General features: G+C 47.7%; 1 protein-coding gene and 1 non-coding gene across 4 annotated transcripts in view; both read left to right on the top strand.

Annotated features, from left to right (window-relative positions):
- Positions 1–6,043, top strand: part of LOC135905342 (glucoside xylosyltransferase 2-like) — a 30,624-nt gene extending 24,581 nt beyond the window's left edge. For all 3 annotated transcript variants that reach the window (XM_065436374.1, XM_065436376.1, XM_065436375.1), the window contains 2 exons: positions 2,462–2,751; positions 5,575–6,043. In XM_065436374.1, coding sequence (XP_065292446.1) covers positions 2,462–2,751; positions 5,575–5,784 — 500 coding nt within the window. In that variant the 3' untranslated portion in view covers positions 5,785–6,043. The remainder of the gene's footprint in view (positions 1–2,461; positions 2,752–5,574) is intronic.
- Positions 6,044–21,618: 15,575 nt separating this feature from the next.
- On the top strand, positions 21,619–21,689 carry TRNAG-GCC (transfer RNA glycine (anticodon GCC)). Its single transcript has one exon. It is a non-coding gene; the product is annotated as a tRNA-Gly (tRNA).
- Positions 21,690–23,573: the final 1,884 nt, after the last annotated feature.

Raw genomic sequence — 23,573 nt, 5'->3', positions numbered from 1 at the left:
GCCATCAGACTCATCATCATCTGCTATCGGACTCATCCTCCCCCGCCCAAATTACCATCACGGTAAAGAAAAGTCGAATGGGAGGCACTGTTGGGTACTGCAGCACATCCTTTCTATGGGAAGGAGAGCGGCAGAACTATTTGTGAGGTGGACGGTGGCGTGGTGGTGACGAGGGGCAAGGGAGATTTAGGTCCTCATCCCACATTACATGTTTTAGGTGTTTCCCCCTTGCCCCTCCTCTCCAGACTCGCTCCTTTCTCGCTCTCTCCCCGTCTTGATCCCTTTTCCCCTGTCAATGTCTACCTTGTACCACTAGCTATTGCTGTAAGAAATCCGGTAGTGTCAGCCTATTCCCTGCCTTTTTTAACGCGACAGCGTTAAGGTGCTCGTGTTGCAGAAAAGCCGGTGTCGTCGGCGTCAGCGGTGTTGGCCGTGAGCAAAAATCCCGGTAGGCAATTCATAAATAAAAACGATTTGCAAGATGGGCTGGTGGGAATCGAACCAGGGTCTCCGGAGTGGGAGACGAAGATGCTACCACTCAGTTCGATGGATCAAAGTGGGACAAAAGCGCCTCTAGTGAATGCGGTGTTGCCTTAGAAACGTGCCGTAGAAAGTTATACTGCGGTATATATCAGTAATTAGGAGCATGTAAATTAGAGAAGTCGCAGTTAAACGATTAGCGAAGTACGTTTCCGCTACATTTCTACTGTGCTTGGCGCACAAGCAGAGCCATCTTGCGGCAAACAAAGAAGAACCCCTCCTTGCAATGTACGGCGCTGCCCCGACAGGTGGCGCGCCACTCGCTCGCTTCTCCCCTTCGTCTCATTTGTGCACATTGGGGCCGTGTGGGGACCGGTGTGAGTATGCCAAAATACTCTTGCGTTTAATAAGTTTTCTCGCTCTCTCCCCTTCCAACTCCCAGCGTGCGTCACTCGAACCCTCGTGTTCAGGCGACGCGGCTCCTCTTTCCGCTCACAGTGCGATTCCTAGGTGAAGTGTCCAAGGCGGGACGCCTCTGACGTGATCGCTGCTCCGTAGCGCGTCTGGTGCGAATGCGTCCCCTACGATGTGTACCGTGCTGCTGGCGAGGAGTCATGCGTCTGCGTGATGCTCCCAAGCGAGATAGAGGACGATCCCATCAAGGCGTCAGCCTCATGATCGCGTCCGCCTTCATGGCGCGTCGCGGCCCGGCTGTCCGTGCTGATCACGCCGTTTGGCTCACGTAGATTGTTTACCCCTCCGAGACACCGAGTTCTTTGGTTCGTTCCGCTTGCTCAGCGCACGTTTCATCTTTGTGTGACTCAAGAGTACGTCAAGGGAATGAGTGGGCGGTGAGATAACGATATCGCGTTCCACTCTTGAAGGCGAAGCTTAAGCGTCCTCCAAGTTTTCCGTGAATGAAATGGATTCAAATTGCGCTACGTACGTATGCGCATGCAGCGTCCAAACCGTGATGCCTTCAAGGCGTTCATCGTACTCACTAGTAGTAAGCAACTCCGCTTAACAAGAGGCTCGATCTATTTTGTGCGCCCGTGCTTGTGTGCTTGTGTGCTCCCTGGCGGGGTCTTTGAGTCTGTGTGTGTCGGCGCATGTACTCGTGTTTCGACTCTTTGTCTACTCGCATGGAGCTCCGCTATATATAGATTATAACTCGTTGGATCTGCTACATCTTTTTAGGTATTAAATGCTTTCAGCTTCCTTTGTCAGTGACCTTCAAACGACCTTGACCCAAAACCCAGGGCCGTTATCAGAGCAATTTAGTTTCGAGAACGAAACGAGGTCATCCGGGCAACGAGTCAAAACTTTTAAAAAATGCGGTCTCTGGCCCGCGACCCTTTGTACATGATTGCATTACATACGCAGTTACTGCCCAAACAAAATACAAAAAACATTGCTTCCGAGTTCTTGCTAGTGTTTGTTCACAATCATGTCTTGGCGCTGAGACAGGGTTGCTTGTGCTCTTTTGAACGCTAGCGGTCCGTGAGTTCTGCGGCGCGGACTTTGCGTCGCCTCGAGAGATGGCGCCACGCTGCGTGGCGCTTCCTCCAGGCACTTTTTCAAGTTTTTTTAGGCATATTTTTTTTCGTGCAGGCACTTTTTTTAGGCTCTGCCTCCCTGGCGTCTTTCGCTGACTGTCCTGCCACGTTCAGCCGCTTTTGTTCTTCTAACTAGGCAGCGTCCATATGGACCAGTACTCAGTATGGCTTTGTACGGTGTGGTGCGGTGTGGTTTGGTGGTGTGTGGCGCTGCGAACATGGGCTACACCCATTTTAGGATTGTGGCTAGTACCATCTCCAACCAATCTGCTTTGCGGTCGCCATTTCATGCTTACATCTATTCTCGATTACGGTACAACCAGCAATTTTTTCTTTACTCTTACTTTCTGCCTACATTTCTTCCCAGAGTTAAAGCTTTCGCGTTCACCGACGGGCTTACACTCCAGTCTCTGCCTGTGGTGCAGGTATGACCTCGGGCCTGGTGCTCATGAACCTGACACGCATGCGTGAGTTGGGCCTAGAGCAACGCCTGACAGAACTCGACCGAGAGACTGCGGCTACCGGGCGTCGAGGGGACATGCTAAGCAACCTCTTCACCGGACGCCCCGAAGCTCTGCGGACATTCAGTTGCTGCTGGCACTTCCACTCGGGCCACTGCAACGGATCTGCGCTGTGCATAGACGGGCCGGTGGCCGCTGTTCGTGGATCGCAGCAAGTGCCGGCGTTCGCGGCGCTGCGTGACGCCATGCGACAGGTGACGCCATGCGACACCACTTTCGCCGATCATATCAACGCCCTTGTGCACGTCGCCATTGCAGGAAAAGGCGCCCCCATCTTTTGAAGCGGCGGAGCGGGCCCACGGCGTTCCCAAAGAGATGTTCAAGTTAAGAATATATTTGGGCGTGGTAGCCGCCTTGGCTGATTCCTCGATGATTGGTTGGTCGTTCCCCACTGCAATGGCGCTACCCATTCTGGGGGATGACTTGATGAGCTCCTGGGCTCGAGCTCTTTTCGTCTTTCGGTGTTCTGAGGCTGCACCGGATAGTAGCACCGCTACATGAGCAATTCCCGCAGCCCGCAGCATATTATTTACGTTGTATATAATTATGAAGATGGAGCGGATAGTTTAGAATGGCGCCAAGCGCAGGTACAGCTGTGGAATCGCCTGTGCATCGACTGTATACATTATCTACAATGTGCACAGAGGTAGTAGAAATGCGTGCACATGTCCATCTTCTTTAATTTGAGGCTGATCTAAAGACTCCTACTACAAAGCATAGAGATCGGGAGGCAGGGGCTGTCTATCCAGCAGTGGTAAGCGGGTTTGAAGTCAGCGTAAGGAGCATCTGAAAGGCGCTGCTCTGGGAATCTGCTCTGTGGCAGTGCTTTGTGCAGCCGCTGTATACGTTGGCAAGTGCATGTTTTGACCGATGTTGTTGTAGGGGACCAATGGGCACTGCAAGTAGCATCATTCCAGTGCAGTATACCAGAGGTTCGGTCGGTCAAGTTTGGCTGCTGTGTCCTGGGCGAGGTCTCAGTCGTGTTGTTAGCTTTGGCACGCGTTTGTCCACGATGCAGGCCGAAACATTGTTTGCGTAGGCGCTATCGTAGTATCCTGTGTGATCGCGTCGTGTGGTGTCTGGATGTTCAAGGCTCCTTTAGCGGCGTCGCTTTAGGTGGCGGGTGAGAATTAAGGGCGATGAGGCTGACGGCAAACAGGCGTGGATTTCGGAGTGCCGTGAGGTAAAGGCACGCATATCTAAACCGACGAAGACGGATGATGGTCTGTATTCGAAGTGTTTTTGTAGTAAGGGCTTCAAGCTCATTTCGTTTTATCCACCCGCTTGTCTTGGCCGCTTTCCAAAACGTTGGCGCGCAACTAGAGCTTCTTCCTCTACTGTCACACTGCTTAAACGTTCGAACCGGTCCAAGGCTTTCTTTTTTCTCGGCTCGTGTCAAACGGGGCAACCAAACTGAATGTAACCCTCTGCGTTCACCTTATGCCTAACAGTACTGCACAGGAGCTCTCCCTCCCACCTCCCAACGTTTTTAAAGAAATAAGAATGAGAGTGACGCTTAGGTCAACCTATTCCGGTGGGAATATAGTAGGAAGCGTAGAGAAACGAAAAAAAAGCCATAGACTAGCTGTGCAGTAGATTTACAAACGGTTCTGGGGACACGACTCATACTTGCCCAAGTTGCAGTTCATTGAACGAGAACCACCTGCCGAAGAAAAAACTGCACGTTGTCTAACTTTCACAGCTTCACTGCATTTTGACAAACTTAGACACAAGACAATAGAGTCAAGTGTACATGTAAGCATCACTCTGCAGACACATATGCCACATCAAGCATGTATTTGCAAGGACTTATTTATTCAAACATTTGTTCCTCGCGCAAAGATTCACTGAAATTCATCCAACCGATCTTCATTTCTATTATGCATTGCTTTGGGTCTTCTCTTATTGTATTTTTATGCACATTCTTCCCGGTTGGGATCCATTGTCCATCGTACTTCAAGAAATGAAATAAAACGAATTCAGCATAAAAAAGCGGCAAATTGACCTCGCAATTTCCCTCGCGTTATTTATGTTGTTTTCTGGCACGTACCACAGTTTCGGCGAATATCTTAAGCAATGTGCCAAACCGAACGCAAACCGAAAACCGTAATTGAACGAGGATTTGGGTCAGACGAGAACCCGACCTCACCCCCGACCCCACTTCAAAATAATAACTGTTACCAGTTCAGCACGAGACGGTTCAAGCCGTATAATGCGATGACGGGTGCTCAGTAGATTCGTGATTCTCCGGAATAACTACTTCTTCAGTCGGCGCATCCAATCAGCAGATTTGTTGAAATTTACGAGTTTCGATATGTGCGAGAATAGAGGTAGACTAAGGTGGTTATATACTTGGACTTCTGGAAAAGTGAAGCCGGTCGCTGCCATCTTGCTAGGGGCGAAAACCCCGAGTCGGTGTAGCTACCATAGCACAGCATGGCAGCATTGTGGCGTCGTTTCACTTGTATACATAAAATATCAATACCTCGCTTTTCGGCATGCCTCGCCCTTATTCGTAGATCTACTTTTGCTGCGATGGAATCCAGAATGGCCTAAGACTCACTCTACAAAGAATTTGCTGCTACTACAGGGTCAATGTCTCTTCTCGCCGGAGACTGCGCTTTGCAGTAGTCAACGATGCACGATGCAGACGCGAGAAGTTGCCACGATATTCCGCCAATACCGTTATGCGACGAACGCTCTATGTGTGTGTGATAACACCAAAGGAAACTCGATGAGACGTGCATTAGAGCACGCGCGGCCACCGAACTGCGTCCTGCGATCGCACGTAAGCACGCCTATCCTTCGTGATGGTGGAACAAACTCAGCGCTGCCTTGTGTGCGCACAGGACAGTCGGCACCAAAGGTCTATAGGCGTTGTGAAATGAAAGCACGTCGGCGATGATGTACAGCTGTGGAAACTCGCGCCTACTCAAATGACCTATGCAGAGCGCGAACAGCAGCATGATTATGAGCCCGAGTTTACCATCGTCGTCGCTTCTTCTCTTCTGTTTCAGTATGTGCTGGGCGGCAGCCTCGAGAAAGAGTTCGTCGCTCCACTGAGCGCGCGCCTCGACAGTATGATGCCATCCAACTGCTCAATGCACTTCAAGAGGCAACTTCCCATATGGCTGCAAGTGGCCCGCCACGTCGACAACGAGTTGGTGCCCATAACTCTCGATCGCAACCTCTTGCGCTTTCAACACCCGCCGCTACCGGGACAGTGAAAGCGGACCGAGGCGATCGGACCACGTGATGAATCGAAGCGAGCTTGCGCCTCCCTGATGGTGCGGCCGTTCCAAAAAAGAGGGCTCCTATGCTTGGAAGCGTTACATGCTGCGCTCGCGCTATAAAAATTCCATTGAATCTTCAGAGAACACTTTTTATGTTTACGCGTCACTGCTGAACACAGGCGTTAGTGAATTATGTGGTGTGATTTCATTTTGCTCGCAGAAATTGCATTATAAAGGCTAGTGATTTTCTGGATGTTCATTGATATGCGATGATCATCTTGCTAACACTCAGAGTGATGCTAGAGATGAGGTTTTATATCAGATGTGTCAACAAATAACAAATGAAAGCATTAATTGCGTTCGATATGCAATATACTTCCGGTGAAGCGTACACTAGTATAAACATGTATGCCTTTTTAGGAGTCTCCGGCGCCTCCAGAGCCCAACCACCCGTATGCAGCTACAAGAGTGCCCGATCACATGGGGTTTTCAGCTCCTTGTCCATGATGATATCGTTTGAGCGATTGGCAAAGCTAGCCCTAAGCTTTAAACCTGCCTAGCACTGGAGTTGGGCTACAGCTAAAGCATCTTCTTAAGAGGAAGCTTTAGCTTGCACCCGACTCTGATATGCCACCTATTCAATTACATGCAAAAGGCAGAAGTGCTTTCCAGAGATAACCACTGTTCCCACATTAATGAAACTTCCGGCATTTGAGAGAAAAGGTTAAATTGTAGTGCCTGTTGGAGGCAGAATTTTGATTGATGATATGAATTATGTTAGAAAATTGCCGGAAATTAGTAAGATCGAAAAATTGAAAAAGAAATCGAAAAGGGCCTGTTCCACAATTGAGTTGCTGGTGGAAGGAAAGAAAATGTAAAGCAGATCAGTTGCGACCTAAGCGGGACAATGTTCCTCGAATGCTGGTGACGAAAGATGAACGCAGACATGAACAGAACTGACAATTTGTGAAGCATAATAAGATGATCACATGTGCGTGTCTGAGCCAGCGACTGTAGGAATAATAGCTGAGCACGCGAGGAGGGCGAGAAATGGCGATCGCACCTGTGTTATATAAACCCTATCGAATTTTTTTGTACAGCTTCAAGTTTATCTGTTCGCATTGATAGTGAGGATACCAAATTATAGAGGCGTATTCAAGGATGGATCGAACTAACGTTTTGTAGGCCAGGAGTTTGCACTCTTTAGTGGAATTTTTCAGCGTGTGTTTGTCGTAACAAAGTTTCTGAAGCGCCTTTTAACTAATGAGGTCAACGTGCTTGTGCCATATTAAATTAGTCGTGAAAGTGACTCTACGATACTTGAATTCATTGGCGCACTCAAGGTATTTGTCTCCGTTGCTGTGCGCGAAATACAATGGCTCTTTTTTTTTAGTAAATGTCAAATGTCATCGACACTGTTTCTTAAAATTAATCGACATTTACCAGGAATGGATCCAGTGGTAAAAGGAAGCAACGTTTGCATAAAGCACACAGTGGTCTGCATACATGCAAAGTTTGACCCGGGTGTTACTAATGACTTCGATTGCATTGTTTATGTACATAATTTGTAGTAGTTGCCCGAAGACCAAGCCCTGCGGAACACTTGAACTAACGGTAGCTGACGACGAGTGAGCGGTGTTGAGAGAAACAATCTGAGACCTGGAATCTAAATAGGTATTCAGCCAGTCAAGTAGTTTGTGATTTTTATCCACCGAGCGTAGTGTAACGAGACGTTTTTCGTGACAGACTGTGTCAGATGTTTTCGCATAATCTATAAAGATGCCATCTATCTGTGCACGAGTGTTCAGTGCCAACGCAACGTCATGAGTGAATTCGATGAGCTGCATGACCATTGAGTGGCCAGCACGTAATCCACATTGCCACTGGGAGATGACACTATTATCAGCTAAAAACATGCTGATATGTTTATCAATGATATGCTGTCAAAGCTTACAGCATGTGTTATTTAAAGAATTTGGCCAGTAATGAGAAAACATCGCTGTGTTGCCAGGTTCAAATACCGGGATGACAGTGGCAATTTTCCAGAGAGGAGCAACAGTGCATGACTGAATCCATTTTTTAATATAATGGTTACGTGACAACCAACTCATTCATAGTACCTTTTGAGAATTCATTTCGAACACGATCTGGTTCACTGCTTTCGGTTGTTTCAATACCAAGCAGAAGGTTAAGAACTCCTACTATGGATATTTGGATATCAGAAATGGGCTGCACCATCTCGTGTGCTCTGGAGCTTGGGTTGGTACTATCATCAGATACAACACGAAATTTAAAGTATTAGCTAATTGCTTCAGATATAGAACAAAGATCAGAACAGCGTTGGTCCTCAATAATAGATGCAGATGAAACCGGGGATACAGCGTTAATACTTTTCCTAAATTTCGCCGGGTTAGCTTTCATGACCATAACCAGCGCATTTCATGAAAGTCTCTTGCATCACGTATCTTAGTGTTTATTGTTGGCTTCAGTCAGCTTAGCAAAAAATCATGCCGACTGTATGGCGGTGAAATCCGACGCTTGCGAAGTCGTTTGACTTGTCGCGTTAGATTGGACGATATACCTCTTGTACCTGGGGCGTTTCAAGTTACGTTTTATACATCTTTTAGAACAAATTTCAATATGGTAAGTGTTAAGTTTTAACAAACTAACGTAATAATATATCTGGAAAAAAAGTACGCAGTGTACATTATGTGTAAAAATTTGTATCACTGAGTGAACATTTCAAATTTGCTTTTTTATCGTACTTCCGAGCACAAAGTGGTGGCCACTTCGCCATTGACACTAATCGGAAGCATAACACGGTAAAGGCAGCAACTAAAATTCAGAATCAAGTGTAAAATTAGGTTTCTTTTCAGTGTTTTTACACATTCCCCAAACTTTGAATGTGTTTTCACACGTGTGAAAGTGCCAGCGGCTGAATTTGCTACTTATTTTTATAGGAATGTTGCTTTGACCGGCAACATATGTTCACTGAGTCTGGTTGAGTATTCCATGACTACGTCAGGTAAGACATGCTCGGAGAAACCTGCAAAATTCGTGTTCTAAACTTTTTAATGAAGCGAGGATGCTTCGCGAAATGTGCGTGTACCCTTAAGTGGGGTCAAGGGAACTACTGCTTGTCGGCGTGTGCATACGAGGCAATTAATGAGGCTGACGGGCGACTGGTTTCCCGTGGACATCTGGACAAGTACTACGCTTGTGCTCCTGTTAAAAATATGAATATTCACTGTCCATGAGTTTTCGCATGCGATATGAGCAGCTGAGAATATTTGTAGTCAAGTGCTGCTTTAATGCAACACCCTCCAACCCATTTGTCTGTTGAATGGACTTTGCGGAGTTTCCACACTGAAGCAATTACTTGGATCGATGGTGTGCCTACTTCGTTTGTAAACTTAATGTGCTATATATCTGTATTCTGTTGATATTTAAGACTGGCATGTGCATGGAAAACTATCTAGTCGACAATATTGCAGTCACGGGTGTAATTGATGTTAGGAGGCCGTAGGTGCACAAGAAATAAATTGCCAAACGTATGTGAAGTAACTTGCTTTTCAGTTTAGACGTTTCATTTTGTTACTTGGAGTACTGCCATCTTTGCCTTGTCCAAGTCCTACCAATCGAATGCTGGGATTTGATTGAACACACGTCGTTTTTCCACTAGGCCAGACTAGAGGCAGCGGCGTGCTTACAATCCCGCGGCTTTGCCTCTGTACTATTCTTTTCAAACAAGCGCGCACAATTCCCAGAATTTTCACTGAACACTGTCACCCCCACCATCTTCCGCATTCAGAATAATATTCTTTATAATGGTGAGCCGTTAACTGTATTTCTTCAGCTACTCATACTCTTGCGCTGTACCACCTGGCAAGTGCAGATTACGCTACAAGAACGTCTGCATCGTATCAGCTTCTCGGGTATCATTATCTATTATAGCATTCTGGAAGACTCTTGTGCACTAGGGAAGTCACTAAATACGAAACATCTTTGATGAAGTTGCTTGTGTTTATGCTAAATGCGTTGGTGTTATGTGATGTTGCATTGTAGATACTGTTTTACTAAGTATACGTTGTATTAATGGCAAGTATATGGTAAAATTGCATGTGTTGGAGCAACACACGATAATGAATTAGGCTTTTTTATTTGTTGATTGAAATTAATGAAGTCACTGCTTCATATTTTTTCATATCCATATGCGTGACAGCTTCCAACACACTAAACACCGAGGGGGCGTTAGTGTCACAGTGCATATAGAATTGCAAGGATCAGTATGTACTAATACGTACGAAATGTAAAGTTTCAGTTTTAACATGTTAAAACTCTTTGTACAGACACGATCGACCGCACCTTCCGACCACGGCTTCGATAATTGCCTTTTAGGATCTCGCAGAACTACGCAAACTCTCGTATGTTAGTGCCACAGCTGTTCTTTATGCTTGCCCTCTCTATACCACAGTTGTGCTAGAGATTTCTCATTATGTCTATTTGGCGCCATACCCGGAGAGAGAAGCTAGGTCCTCATACTACACCTGTACAACGGCAATGCAATAGCATTATCATAGTCAAACCATGTTATGAATCGCATTCAAACTCCTGTAAGAATTAATCATGCTCTGGTAAAGGTTGCAATGTTCGTAAGTATACTCACTCGTTTCATACTTGTGAGAGTGAATGATTGCGGGCGTGAGTATATGTAAGTGACATCGAATGTAAGTGTAGGTATAAAGGCGAATGATTGTCAGCGAGAGGGCGTTGTTATATAAATGCGAGTGAGCATCATTGGGTGTATAGGCAAGAGTGAGTGTGAATTTAATTATGAATGCGAGTGAAGATAAGCTAATTCTCACTTTCACACGTGAATGGGGGCCATTAGTGTTCGAAGAAAGTGCGAATGCGAGTGAGTGCCAGTAAGTGGGTGCGAGAAAAGAACTCGAGTGATTGCTAATGAGTGCGCTTGTGTATTCTGCAAAAAAAAAATATTGGTGAGGGAGTGTCCACTTGTTCTGACGACCTGTGTGTTCTGATGTTTTGATCGGCCTCCGAAGTCACCATGTTTGACTATACAGTCTTCGGCATTGTCCCAGATTATTATTGCACCACCTCTGGGGTCGGCATGCTTTCGCATTAAAAACTATTTAGTGTAGCCTGAACAATATCCTGTGGGTTAAATATGCAAGTAAATACTTTTTTTTGCGAAAGCATTATATGCCCCATTAAGCGCAAATCCGGCGTTGTAGTCAGTGGCGTGTCCGAATCATGGTACTAGAAATAACCTACGGCAAAGAGTAGAACACATAAAAAAATACTCCGATTGACATCACATTTCTCAGGGAGGTTCCCATAAAAAAAGTGACCTTATGCCTTTGAGAAGAATATTAGATCAACTTCTGTCTGGTTAGGAATCGAACCAAAATTCGCCAAAAAGACTATGATGCTTCGGCATTCCCACTCGTAAGCAGCCTTAAGTGCCTTTGTCGAATGTTTGCTTGTTGCATGAAATGCCCTGTTGGATATAATATGGCAGTCTCATACCACTAATTGTGTGCACTCACTCGCTCATATGAGGACAGCCAGTCCTCCACGTCGTGGTCTTGGGTGCCACTGAATATAACAAGGTCGCGCTGCCTTGAAACGCCGGAACAGATGACAGCCGTGAATGAGGTAGCTTCTTGTGGTTCCATGTTGTCAGGCATAGACGAGGCTGGAGGTAGAGTCCGAGTACGGAGTTCCAGGGGGAAGAGTGAAACCCTGCACCAATTGGGAGCACACGTCCAGGTCGATGCGTGGTTTATCACACTAATCAAGCGACACGAAAGCGGTCCGGTCAACGGCAAAGCATAGTGAGCGCGAGCACCACCAGCAGTCTCCATCCATGTCTTTTGCTTGCGTCCGTGTTTGTCACGACATGTTAAGTGATATTGCCTTTCAGAATCCCGCAAGACATTGCTGCTGGAACCTCTTCTAGCCGCATTACAAATAAACATCTCATATGTCACAAGGAACAAGGAATTCTGCATTGTTTTATTCGGCTTCATTTTAATGTACTTTTTCAGTCAGCGGATTAAGTTTCTGTACTTCATGTTATAAGTTCATGTCGACTCTGCCTACTTTTGTTTTTAAGATATGGATTGTTTTGCAGAGTGCATGTACAACGCACTTAACAGTGTTTTCTTCGTTTTTTTGCTCTTTCAAGTCAATATGTCATACTTTTAGATCCACGCTAAATTAAAGTGAATTTGTTTTGCGCGACAAGTAACGAATACAACGCAATGAACGAGGTAGCGGCACCATTGAAGGTGTCAATATACTGCTCAAATAAAAAAAAACAGTGCAAGCTTTCTGTGTTCTGTTTTGTTTTTACACATCCCCAACGCTTCAAGATTTTGCATATGAAAGTCTGAATTTAATTATGTTGTAATAATTATGCGACAAACTACAGCGCCTAATTTATCTTGTCCAATGCTTCACGAGCACTGGGCTATTTGCGTCGTAATTTGAGCATCGCACCCCCAGAGGTTAAAAAACTGGCATACCTACCGTTCCTTCGTCCAAACCTAGAATATGCATAGTCCATTTGGCATCCCTCACAAGCATATCTAACCGGGCATTTGAAATCAATTCAGAACCGATCCGCTCGCTTCATCACCTGAAACTACTCGTCTTAGGTCAGTGTTTTGTCACTCAAGCAGTCACTTGGTCTGTCATCGCTCGCATCACGCCGTGTCTTATCTCGCTTTTGCCTGCTCCACTCCTTCGTTTGTCACGTGCTACTAAAACTGCAATCCAGAGTGTCCACTAGACTCAGCCACAACAAAACAATTGCGCGTGTAAACGGTCACATTGTCTCTAATAACTCATGTTTTTTTCCTAATGCAAAATTTTGTGGAATTATCTCTCAGAACACATATTGGCATACAGCGAACACAAAAAAATTCCGCGAAAAACGAGGAAATAATTCACTACATAGCCTCAGGTGACCGCTGTTCATTCACCAACACATCTCAATAAATATCTACCTTACCTGCTCTGATCTTTTTTCTACTTTTCACGTTTTATATTTTCAATTGTATTTCTTATTTCACCGACTATGGGCCCTATAACTTAAAACTATTCCAATATGTTTTTATTCCATTCTCCTGACGTCAAATTTGCGTAACCACTGACGCAAGCATCGGGCGGTCACCCGCAGGGTTGTCTGAACAGACCAATCAAACTGCTCTTCTCGTTCATAGGAGGTCACTGTTGTTTGCTTGAAAAACGAATAACATTGCCTACATTGAGCGGCTTGTCGTATGTAATTGGCTCACATGTGTGTGTCTGTACATTTTCTTACAATGTGACGAGTTTTGAAAAAAAAAAGAAAAAAATCTTTTTCTAGCGGGAACTGATTTATTGTGCGGTATAGCCGGCGCACAGAACACGGACATGAACAAACGCCACTACCTACTGTAATTTGTTTGAGCAGAAGTAATATTTATTAGCTTCCAGTTCTTCGCGTATTTCTTTATATGGGAGAAAGAATACTTTCTTTATATGGGAGAAATAATACTTACACGTGAATAATTTATGCATAATATACATGTACGCGTTTAAGAATTCATCCTGTTCAAGATAAACTTCAATTGGTAGTGACATTACTTAATGTCCATTTTTGGTAGTGACCATTTTCTTTGTGTAGGACATCTAAGCACCAACTATCTCGCCCAACAAGCTGAGCTGATTTGATTACTGTGTGCAAGTTTAGCGTATCATCAGATCCCTTTCAGTCATCATGCTATTTCCTCGTCTTCCTCTCGCAGTCGTTCCACGACATTCAGGGTATCCTCCACGCTTTCCACGGCACCGACGCCAAGGAAAAGTCGTACACGCTGCTGGGCCTCCAGCCCCGAGATGCCGGCACCCAGACCGCCGACTGGACCACGCTGCTGCAGTCACTCGTGAAGTGGGTATCCGAGCTCACGCGGCTTTGTATACTCTGTTTCAGTAGTTCCTTGCAGCAGGCACAAGGCTACCGGTCCTGGGAGCGCAGATTCTTGAGCAGCGACTAAATTGGTGCCTGAGGAGGCCAATCTGCAGGAGGCAGATAGCAAGTTACTGCATATGTGGGAAGCCCTCGCCAGTCTACAACGCAGATACAAACGCAACAAGCTCAACCGAACGCTCAGGAAGCGTATTAGTACTCTCACCCTTCAAATCGAAGACTACGCACAACAACTTACTCGTCAAAATTGGCACAGCACATGCGACAGCATGGAGCGGCAACCAAACCTGCCCAAAACTTGGAATATCCTCCGTTGCCTCCTCGATCCGGCTAACAGCAAGAACACACAACAGCACAACTTGCAAAAAATTATACACACCCATTCGGGCACGGACGCACAAGTTCTTCAAGAATTGATAGACCGATACATAGGACCTCAACCTACCACACCCGCTCCAGCATACACAGGCACCGATAACGACCACCTGGATGTGCCCATAGAAGCAGCAGAAGTACGTGAAGCCATCCTCGCACTCCGCCCTAACTCAGCCCCGGGACCTGATGGCATTACTAATAAAATGCTTCGCAACCTAGATGAGGACTCTATACTAGCCCTCACAGCTTATTTTAACGCATACTGGGAAACTGGAAACCTCCCCTCACAATGGAAAGAAGCCAAAATTATTATGATTCCCAAACCCGGGAAGCGCCTCCTACTCGAAAACCTCCGCCCTATCTCCCTGACTTCATGTGTCGGAAAAGTCCTCGAGCACGTCATCCTCACACGCTTACACAGACATATGAACGACAACGACCTCTTCCCCAATACCATGATTGGCTTCCGCCCGAAACTTTCTGCTCAAGATATCATGATTCAGCTCAAGCACCAAATTATCGATGGCGACAAAACCTCCAGGCTGGACACCAGAGCCATCTTGGGGCTAGACCTAACCAAGGCCTTCGATAACGTCACGCATGAGGCCATACTGAACCAACTGGCACAACTCCAGGTTGGACATCGAACCTATAACTACGTAAAGAATTTTCTTACAGGTCGCACAGCCACCATTACCATCGGAGGGTTGCAGTCGCCAATTATTCACTTAGGCAGTAAAGGCACGCCGCAAGGATCGGTTCTATCCCCTTTTCTGTTTAACGTGGCCTTGCTCGGACTACCGCCTGCATTAGCTAGCATCCCCAACCTCAAGCATAGCCTATACGCAGACGATATCACCCTGTGGGTCACCGGGGGCAGCGACGGAGACATCCAAGACACGCTGCAGCAAGCTATCAACGAGGTCGTTGCATACGTAGAACCGCGCGGCCTGGCGTGTTCCCCACAGAAATCGGAGCTCCTTCTGTACAAGCCTAATTGGGGAGGTCGACGTCCAGACCCTCACCCACCCGAGATTGAACTCCGCGTGCACCAGCAACGCATACCTACAGTACCTAGCATTCGTATCCTTGGCTTACGCATCCAACAAAACGGCAGAAACACGGACATACTCAAGCAATTAGATAATCATGTACACCAAACCACTCGCCTCATTGCACGCATCGGAAATCGACATCACGGCATGAAGGAAAGCAACCTTATACGCCTGGTAACCGCCTACGCCTTGAGCAGGATCACCTATGTCGCCCCGTACCTTAGCCTCAATGCAACTGAGAAGTCCAAACTCAATACCTTGATCAAGAGGGCCTATAAACAAGCTCTACATCTTCCCATCACCACCTCTAACGAGAAACTGGACGCCCTAGGCATTCATAACACCATAGACGAGCTTATTGAAGCGCAACGTATTAGCCAATACGAACGACTTGCCCATTCCACCACGGGCAGGCACATTCTAGGCACCCTAGGCATAACCTACACCACGCAATTCGGACCAAAAGTACCCATCCCTCCAAACATTCGTGATCAGCTAGTTATCCCGCCCATACCTCGCAATATGCACCCTGAACACAATCCGGAGCGACGTGCAGAAAGGGCTAAACAACTACAAAAGCGCTACGACCAAGCCGCTGACGTAACCTACGTAGACGCAGCAGACTACCCCAACCAAAACGCCATGGCGGTCGTCGCAGTCGCGGGTTCGCAGTACCACCTCTCCGCGGCCGCATCAATATTCGCCACGCAACCCGAAGTAGGAGAAGAAACGGCCATCGCTTTGGCCTACGCGGCTACCAATGCACACTGCATCATCAGCGACTCAAAAACGGCCATTCGTAACTACGCAAGAGGACTAATAGCACCCCAAGCGCAGAGGATTCTCTCTGGGACTCCTCCCTCAAGGCAACGCCGCGTGCAGATCATCTGGGCCCCTGGTCACTCGGGTCTGGCTGGAAACGAAGCCGCACACGATGCCGCCCGAGCTCTCGCACACCGGGCGCATCATCCTTCTCCTGCGTCTTCCGATCCCGACCAGCCCTCTGTTTTGCATCGCGGTCACGCGCGGGACCGAATGGTCACGTTCGGAGAAATTCTACTGCACTACCGCAGAGAGCGGTTACGCTACCCCCCAGCACACAAATCACTGACTAAGTCTCAATCCACCACTTGGCGACTCCTTCAAACACGAACTTTTCCGAACCCCGTGCTTTACAACCGCATGTACCCCGACGCATACTCACCACTCTGCAAAGCGTGCAAAGCCCGCGCCGACCTCAATCATATTATTTGGCAATGCCCCAAAGCCTCACCCACCAACACCTCCCGCACTAACACACGCATCATTAGTACGGCCGAGCAGTGGGAGACATTGCTGCTCAGCTTAGACCCAGAGGAGCAGCTCTGGGCCGTCCGGATGGCCGAAGACGCCGCCAGAAAGCAAGAACTGGCCGCCGTCTGAGGAAGGGGGGGATTGGGGGTTAGTCTCCCGACCCCCGCCACCCCTTAACCCCATCAAGGACACAATAAAGTTTTATCTCTCTCTTGAGCAGCGAGATGTAGTGTGAGAGTACGACCCGCTGCCGGACCAGTTATCCTTGAGAAGTGGTCTTGTCGGCATGTGTTTACTTGGAAGCTACACCGCAAGCGGCAGCTGCAGTTTATTGCACGATATTGCTTCGTTTCTTACTAAAATAATTATTGAGGCTTTACAATACTTAAAAAAAAGTTCTCCACTTCTTCGAATGAAATTGTGCAAAAATAAAAAGATAATGCACCTCGTGCGCGTAGACAGTAATTTGTATTTAGAAAGTACAAAACAATATTTGTTGTTACAGTGGGTAAATTCATGCGTGTAGTCAGCACAACCACTACACAACACGGTGTAGGATTCCCTTCAGGGTAGTTAGTCTTCGCCCTCCGTGAAAAATGGCGCCTGCAGACTCGCTTGTGTGGTATCGTTCTAAGTGGCTCTTTTACGTGCCTCATAATCCAATCGTAGTTTTGCCACGTAAAACCTCGCAATTCAAATTAATTAACTAATTTTCCGGTAGCGAATTATTCGGTTTCCCAACGAGACCACTCCGAGCACAGTGAACCGCCTAGCTTCAAACGGTGGATGGTTGAATGTGTTCGGATCGCATTGCTCAATGTAAGAGCGACTGCAGCTCCGGGGGTGTGTTCGTATGCTCAGCACCCTTACATTTCGGTATCACTTGTCTGAAAATGCACAAGATAACCTGTTTTGCGCATGCACTTCCATAAGACTTTGCTGAACTCATCGATAGTACAACGAGTGACACAGCATAGTCATATGCGACTGGAAACGTTGCAGACGCATCGTCCTCAGCAGAGGAACCATAGGGGAAGGAAACCATGGGAGAAGCCCAGGTCACAGCCAGCCTGCTTGCAATGCATAAAATGAGACTTAACTCCCGTGCTCCTTTTCTCGCAGAGAAGCTCTACGAGACCAATGGAACAGTTAGCAACGGCCTCAGTGAAACTGCAAGTGGGTCGCACCGCATTGCAGGGCAAGCAGGCGATGCGGCCCGCTTCTTTTACGACAGTTATGCTGCCATAGTAAATGGCTGGATTTCTGCGCAAAACAGGCGACCACCGAGAAATACACTATGGGACAGCTTTCTGTATGGCGAATCTGTTAAACTATGTACATCTACATAGGAACAAAAAAAACTGAACCTGACAAAAATAAGCGTATAAAAGTAAACAGGCCATACATGTATCCATCCCTTTGTGATCGTCTGTTCCGTCTGTAATATAGGTATTCACCGTCTTGGAGCATCCACTAGCCTAGCCAATATATTCCTAAATACTTTTTTTATTATTTATCATGCACTGACGGCAAGCACCCTTTCCTAAAAGCACAGTTAGGGTCACAGCTACTCAGACTCCAGCGGACTACCACGGGCAGAAAGCTCTTAAAAAAACTGGGGCACAAGGAAATTGAAAGGGAAGAACAAAGAACGGCAAACCTACCCGATGAGTATCGCAGCACCATCAAGGTAGAGTCCCTGCTGAGAAATATGGACCAGAATTTACACACAGCCAGGCGGAACGCTAGGGCAATATATGTAGAAAAATACCTAGCAACCAAGGCGAACACGGTATACACGGACGCCGCGGTATATCCTCGAGAACGAAGGGACACAGAAAAAAGAGTCGTCGCGGCAGTAATAGACTCGGACTATAGGGAAACCCCTTGCGCGTCGGCACGGGATTGTACGGTAACCAAGGGAGAGGAAATGGCTGTTGCTCTAGCAGCTGTGGAGGGCTACCGCACAAATAGATCCCTTACAATTAAACAGACCCCAAGGAAGCATGCCGAAACTACATTAACGGTAGAATCGGTCAAAAAGCGCTCCAAATCTTCCTCCGCACTGACCAACAGAATAAACGCATTAGACACACCATCTTTTGAGTACCGGGGCACACTGAGATTTAGGGCAACCAAAGGGTTGATAGGATCGCTCGCGAGCATACAAACCGAGCGGACCTAAACAGAGACTTTGAGGATTTCATGACAGTGATGAAATCCATACCATAGAGGGACGAGGATCAGATACCCCCCGCCCCATAATACACTCACTCAACAACAGGCAGTTTCCTGGCGAAAGCTGCAGACCAGAACTTTCACAAATTTGCATATATTAAGCAAAATGTTCCCAAGTCAATAAAGGGACACATGCCCGTGGTGTGGCGCAATACCCACACTTTATCACATCACATGGGAGTGCAATAGGAATAAGGTATTCCACAAAATAGAAAACCCGAGTGCGGAGCAGTGGGAGAGCGTGCTCTCCGGCGGCGACCCTAGCCTCCAACGGAGGCTGGTGTATCATGCCCGACGAGCAGCCACGCTCAGTGGTGCCCTGGAATAGGGGCGCCAACCATGCAGGCCGGAGATCGTCATCAACCAATAGAAGATGAAGACATCCTGCCCGACCACTGAATTACTCTTTCTAGAGCAATAAAGTTTACTTTCTCCTCCTCCTCCTAAAAATGCGTGTACCCATGCCTAAAATGTGCTCATCTGGTGACAAGTGAATTTGCATCCTTCATCGTCTTTGAAAGGACTTCACCTACTGTTCTGAATGCCAACTGTGCCTTTCGTTCGTGCAGTACATGGGTTCTAATTGGCGTCAGTCTGCTGGGTTCGTGTGTGATGCTTGCAAAGTTTTTTTTTTCAATTTCCTTAAAACTGGCAATACATGCAATCTCTGGTAATCGTCGGTACAGTCGTCCGCAATTCGTTGTCCTCCTGATCTTCCTTCCTTTCTTTTCTCTTTCATTTTGCAGCACGTACAATATCGATTTGCTGATCCTCAACATTCACTTGATAAGCTGGGCTAAGGACTGCGTAGTAACCGGGCCAACGATCCTCCTAAACACGCTCACGCAACAGCTTCCAGACATTGTAAGTCGCTACGCAAAACATTTCGCTTGAACTTAACTGTCTCCGTGTCTCATGCATGACCACAAGTTTTTTTCAAATAGAAAACGCACTCAAGCCTCTACCCAACGTCACAAAGACCCTCCGTGGTGGCATATATTGGCTTCGGCGTTGCATTGCTAAGCACAAGAGCGCGAGATCAAATCCCGGCCGCTGTCCCAACCGACCATTCCCGACCAAGACCACCAGGTCGTTCCTGGGCACGTTAACAAACTTGATTTATTATCATTGTTATTGTTATGAATATTAATGTCAATAATCGTGATAATATTATTAGACCTCATGGTTGTTCCTGGGCCCGGTGAATAAATTATTGCTTGATTGACTATTGTCATTTGCAGGCCATACAAAATCCCATCAGAACAGTATACGAAGAAGCAGATAATGAAGCCAAAAAAGGCATAAGGAAAATTAACTGTTGTGTTTAATTTGCATCGATAAATAAGGGCGACCACACTGAAGAACACTTCATCAGCATATGTGTACGTGTACATCATTAGCACTGGGAGTGTTAGCAAGCGCCGCACACGGCCAATGCCTCCCCTGGGGCGTCTTCACTGTCTCTGGCTTCGGTGTATTTTTCTTCATATGTCTATGTATAGTAGAGCCCCAAGCTCAAATCCCTTAATTCTACTCGCTCACTGAGAATTCGACCAGACACTTCGACAGTGCGGCTAAAGCATGATTCAAGCGGCTCATCGACATTTCTCGCTAATTATTTTTGAAGCAGAGCAGTGTGTTCCTTACGCTGTGAGGAGCTTTCTGGATGTTCGTTGTCAAAAGGAGCCCGTAAAATTTGTTCTTGCGGTCTTACATTGCATCGAACACTGAAACACTTGCAACGCCACTGTGTACTATTCTTATCTGAGTACTCCATCTTAGACCACCACGCTTTGTCTCGCGCCGCGCTCTATATTTCGCACGACCACACATGTTTCTTCTGCGGAAGTGGCGTGCTTTTCCGCAAGCAAGCGCTCGTCGTCACGGTGACCTTGATGCAGCAGCCGGACGTTGGAATGCAAGACGCGCTGTCTGTGGCTGGATAAGAAGGAGCAGGCGTCGGTGGTTGAGTGGTAGAATACTCGCCTGCCACGATGCTTTCCTGCAGAGTATTTGTCAAGTGTTTTTGAGCCAGGCATTACCCGAATACATAGTGTCATCGTACTCTACTAATCATGTTGCATTGAAAGGGTTTATGAAAGAAGTCGTTGATACTTATCGTTTTTTGAAAAGCCACTTTTCGATAGAATATCTCTCGGATGTAACAAAGAAAAAATTGTACAGAGACTTGCTTGATGTGATGTGTCATGTGCCTGTATATCGTTCATTATATGTACTAGGACGAGAACGTAATGTTTTGAGTCGCGTTAAGATGATGCCTGTTAGAGCGTCGACCAAGACGTTTTCTTCTTTCTTCACACCGGCACGCTCCCTGTAAAACCCTGGCTTAAAGAAAAAGGTATTTTTGTCCCTTGGAGTACTAACTGTACAATATGCAATAAGCCCGAAACCATCGAGCACGTATTTTTGGACTGTTTAACTCTGTTTTTCTGTGGGACATTTTACAAAGGACACTCAAAAAGTAACTTACACTTACACCTCACGGGATTCGATTTCTGCCTTTTGATCAGACAGGGGACGTGCCGTGTGATCTCCTGATGTTGTTGACAATGCACAGTGTATGGAAGACGCGAATGTATGTAAGACACGAGAATGTTAAATCACAACCGTCGAAAGTGTACTTCAGAGAGGCTACTATGTACGTCCGCGACGTCTACAGCACACTTTCCGATCCTCCAGAATGGCTACCTGTGTTTGATCAGTTGCTAACACAAGAGCCCTACTAACCTAACAACACGAGACAAAGTACGAGTCTCGTTTTTAATGCAACTTATGTGTATGTATGTCAAATTCCAACAAGAATTCCTGCCCATTGCACGAGGAGAAATCCGGCAATAAAGAAAAAAAAAGTCGGTGGTTCAGTGGTAGAATGCTCGCCTGCCACGCGGGTGGCCCGGGTTCGATTCCCGGCCGACGCAGTTCATTTTTGAAAGGAGCTGTGGATGAAGTGGAATGATCCAGACTGTGTATAGGAAGCAGCCGCAGGGCGTCGGTGGTTCAGTGGGATTCTGCTTCCGGCCACCGAGCGTGACGGACGCATGATGACGGGCTCAGTTGGAGCGGCTTCAGCGGCCTTTTCTGGCCGTGGAAACAGGACGATGGAACAGGAGGGCACCTACCAAGTTGGTCTGCCAACAGGTCGTTATGTTTTAAATACAGTTTTTTTGCACCCTGATATTTCGGCGCGACCGTACCGGATTGAACATTTCCGTGACGCATTGGCACAGCATTAGCTTCTTATGTTATCGCCCTGGGGGCGTATCGCATGAGCCATGTCTGGGCTATCACTTTCAAGGACTCGGACGCGGTGAAGAAGATCTGGAGCATCGGGGAGCTGCGTGTAAAAAACCGGCGCTGCCTGGTGATTGACCCGGCGAACCAGGACGTTCGACTGAAGCTCCACTGGCTTCTACACAATGTACCTGATGAGGACGCGCGTGTCGCCTTTGCGCCCTATGGAAAAGTTACCGAAGTAGGCCGGGAGCGCTGGCGTGTGCAAGGTATGACAGAGACGGGCTCAACTACCCGGCTCGTCACCCTCAAGTTGAAAGCGGGCGTGAAGTTGGATGACTTGCCGCACCAGCTGAGCGTGGGCGGTGAGTTGGCGCTTGTTCTGGTACCAGGTCGACCCCCGCTGTGCCTTCTGTGTCGTGGTACGGGCCACACCCGCAAAGAATGTCGAGTCCCGCGTTGCGGAATCGGCCGACGCTACGGGCGCGAAGAAGACCAGTGTACAGAGTCGATCACACCTCTCTAGAGTGGCCCGAAGGCTGCTCCGCACTACGCCTGCGACGCCTAGCGACAAGCACCGGGTTCGAGATGTGTTGGCCGATAGCGCCAAGCGCGTGGACGCTGCGGCATTCGCGGGCGGCCAAGATACAGGCCTGCGTGATTTGCGGGTCGCGAGCACCGGCTTTTTATCACTGGACAAGCACTGCCAGCTGAGCTGCGAACGTGACACGGCTAGAATGCTGCGGCCTGTATCTTGGCCGCCCGCGAATGCCGCAGCGTGCACGCGCCTAGCGCTATTGGCCAACACATCTCGAACCCGGCGCTTGTCGCTAGGCGTCGCAGGCGCAGTGCGGAGCAGCCTTCGGGCCACTCTAGACAGGTGTGATCGACTCTGTACTCGCACTTACGCGAGCATTGCAGGCCCCGGAACCAGCGAGGACTCGGCCGAGATGCTGATGGACGAGACGGATGCGGAGGAAGCAGCCCGTGCAGGTGGACAACCACAGCGCGATACTCAGCCATCGTTCACAACTCTGCTGAAGCAGAAGGCGGGGCCCTCCCGCCTAACAGATGGTAGTGTACAGGTGCAGTATAAGCCTGAACAGGACGACGTTGACAAGGTGAATGAGGTGGCGAAAGCCGCGGTCGCCGAAGAAAGGAATGTGGAGACCCCCGGCATTGATACCATGGAGACGAACCAGGAAGCGGCGAGCACCATGGCTGGGAAACGTCCGCATGAAGAAAGCGTCGACGTGAAGCTGCAGCCTGGCGGTGGCGGTGATGAGCCTCCGCCGAAGACGGGGGGATTGAGACGCTCGACTTTAAAACCGCGGCCGAACCTTCCGGCCGCCACGCGGAAGGCGGGGAAACCACCTCCGTTGTAGCACATGGTCCTGGTCGGTGTCAGCGCCGGTTGTGTTGGCCGACCGGTGTCAAGAGGTGCTGGCAGTCATGAGGAAGGCTACGTCAACCATGAAGGTAGGCACCATGCGAATAGAGGCGTTTCTTCTTCTAAGACATGGCCTTTAATCTTATTGCTCCACTTCGAGTTGGGACCTTGAATGTCAGAG

The sequence above is a fragment of the Dermacentor albipictus genome, chromosome 3, assembly GCF_038994185.2.
Source record: "Dermacentor albipictus isolate Rhodes 1998 colony chromosome 3, USDA_Dalb.pri_finalv2, whole genome shotgun sequence".
NCBI lineage: Eukaryota > Metazoa > Arthropoda > Arachnida > Ixodida > Ixodidae > Dermacentor > Dermacentor albipictus.
The sequence above is the reverse complement of the archived record's forward strand: the minus strand, read 5'-3'. Positions and strand labels throughout refer to the sequence as shown.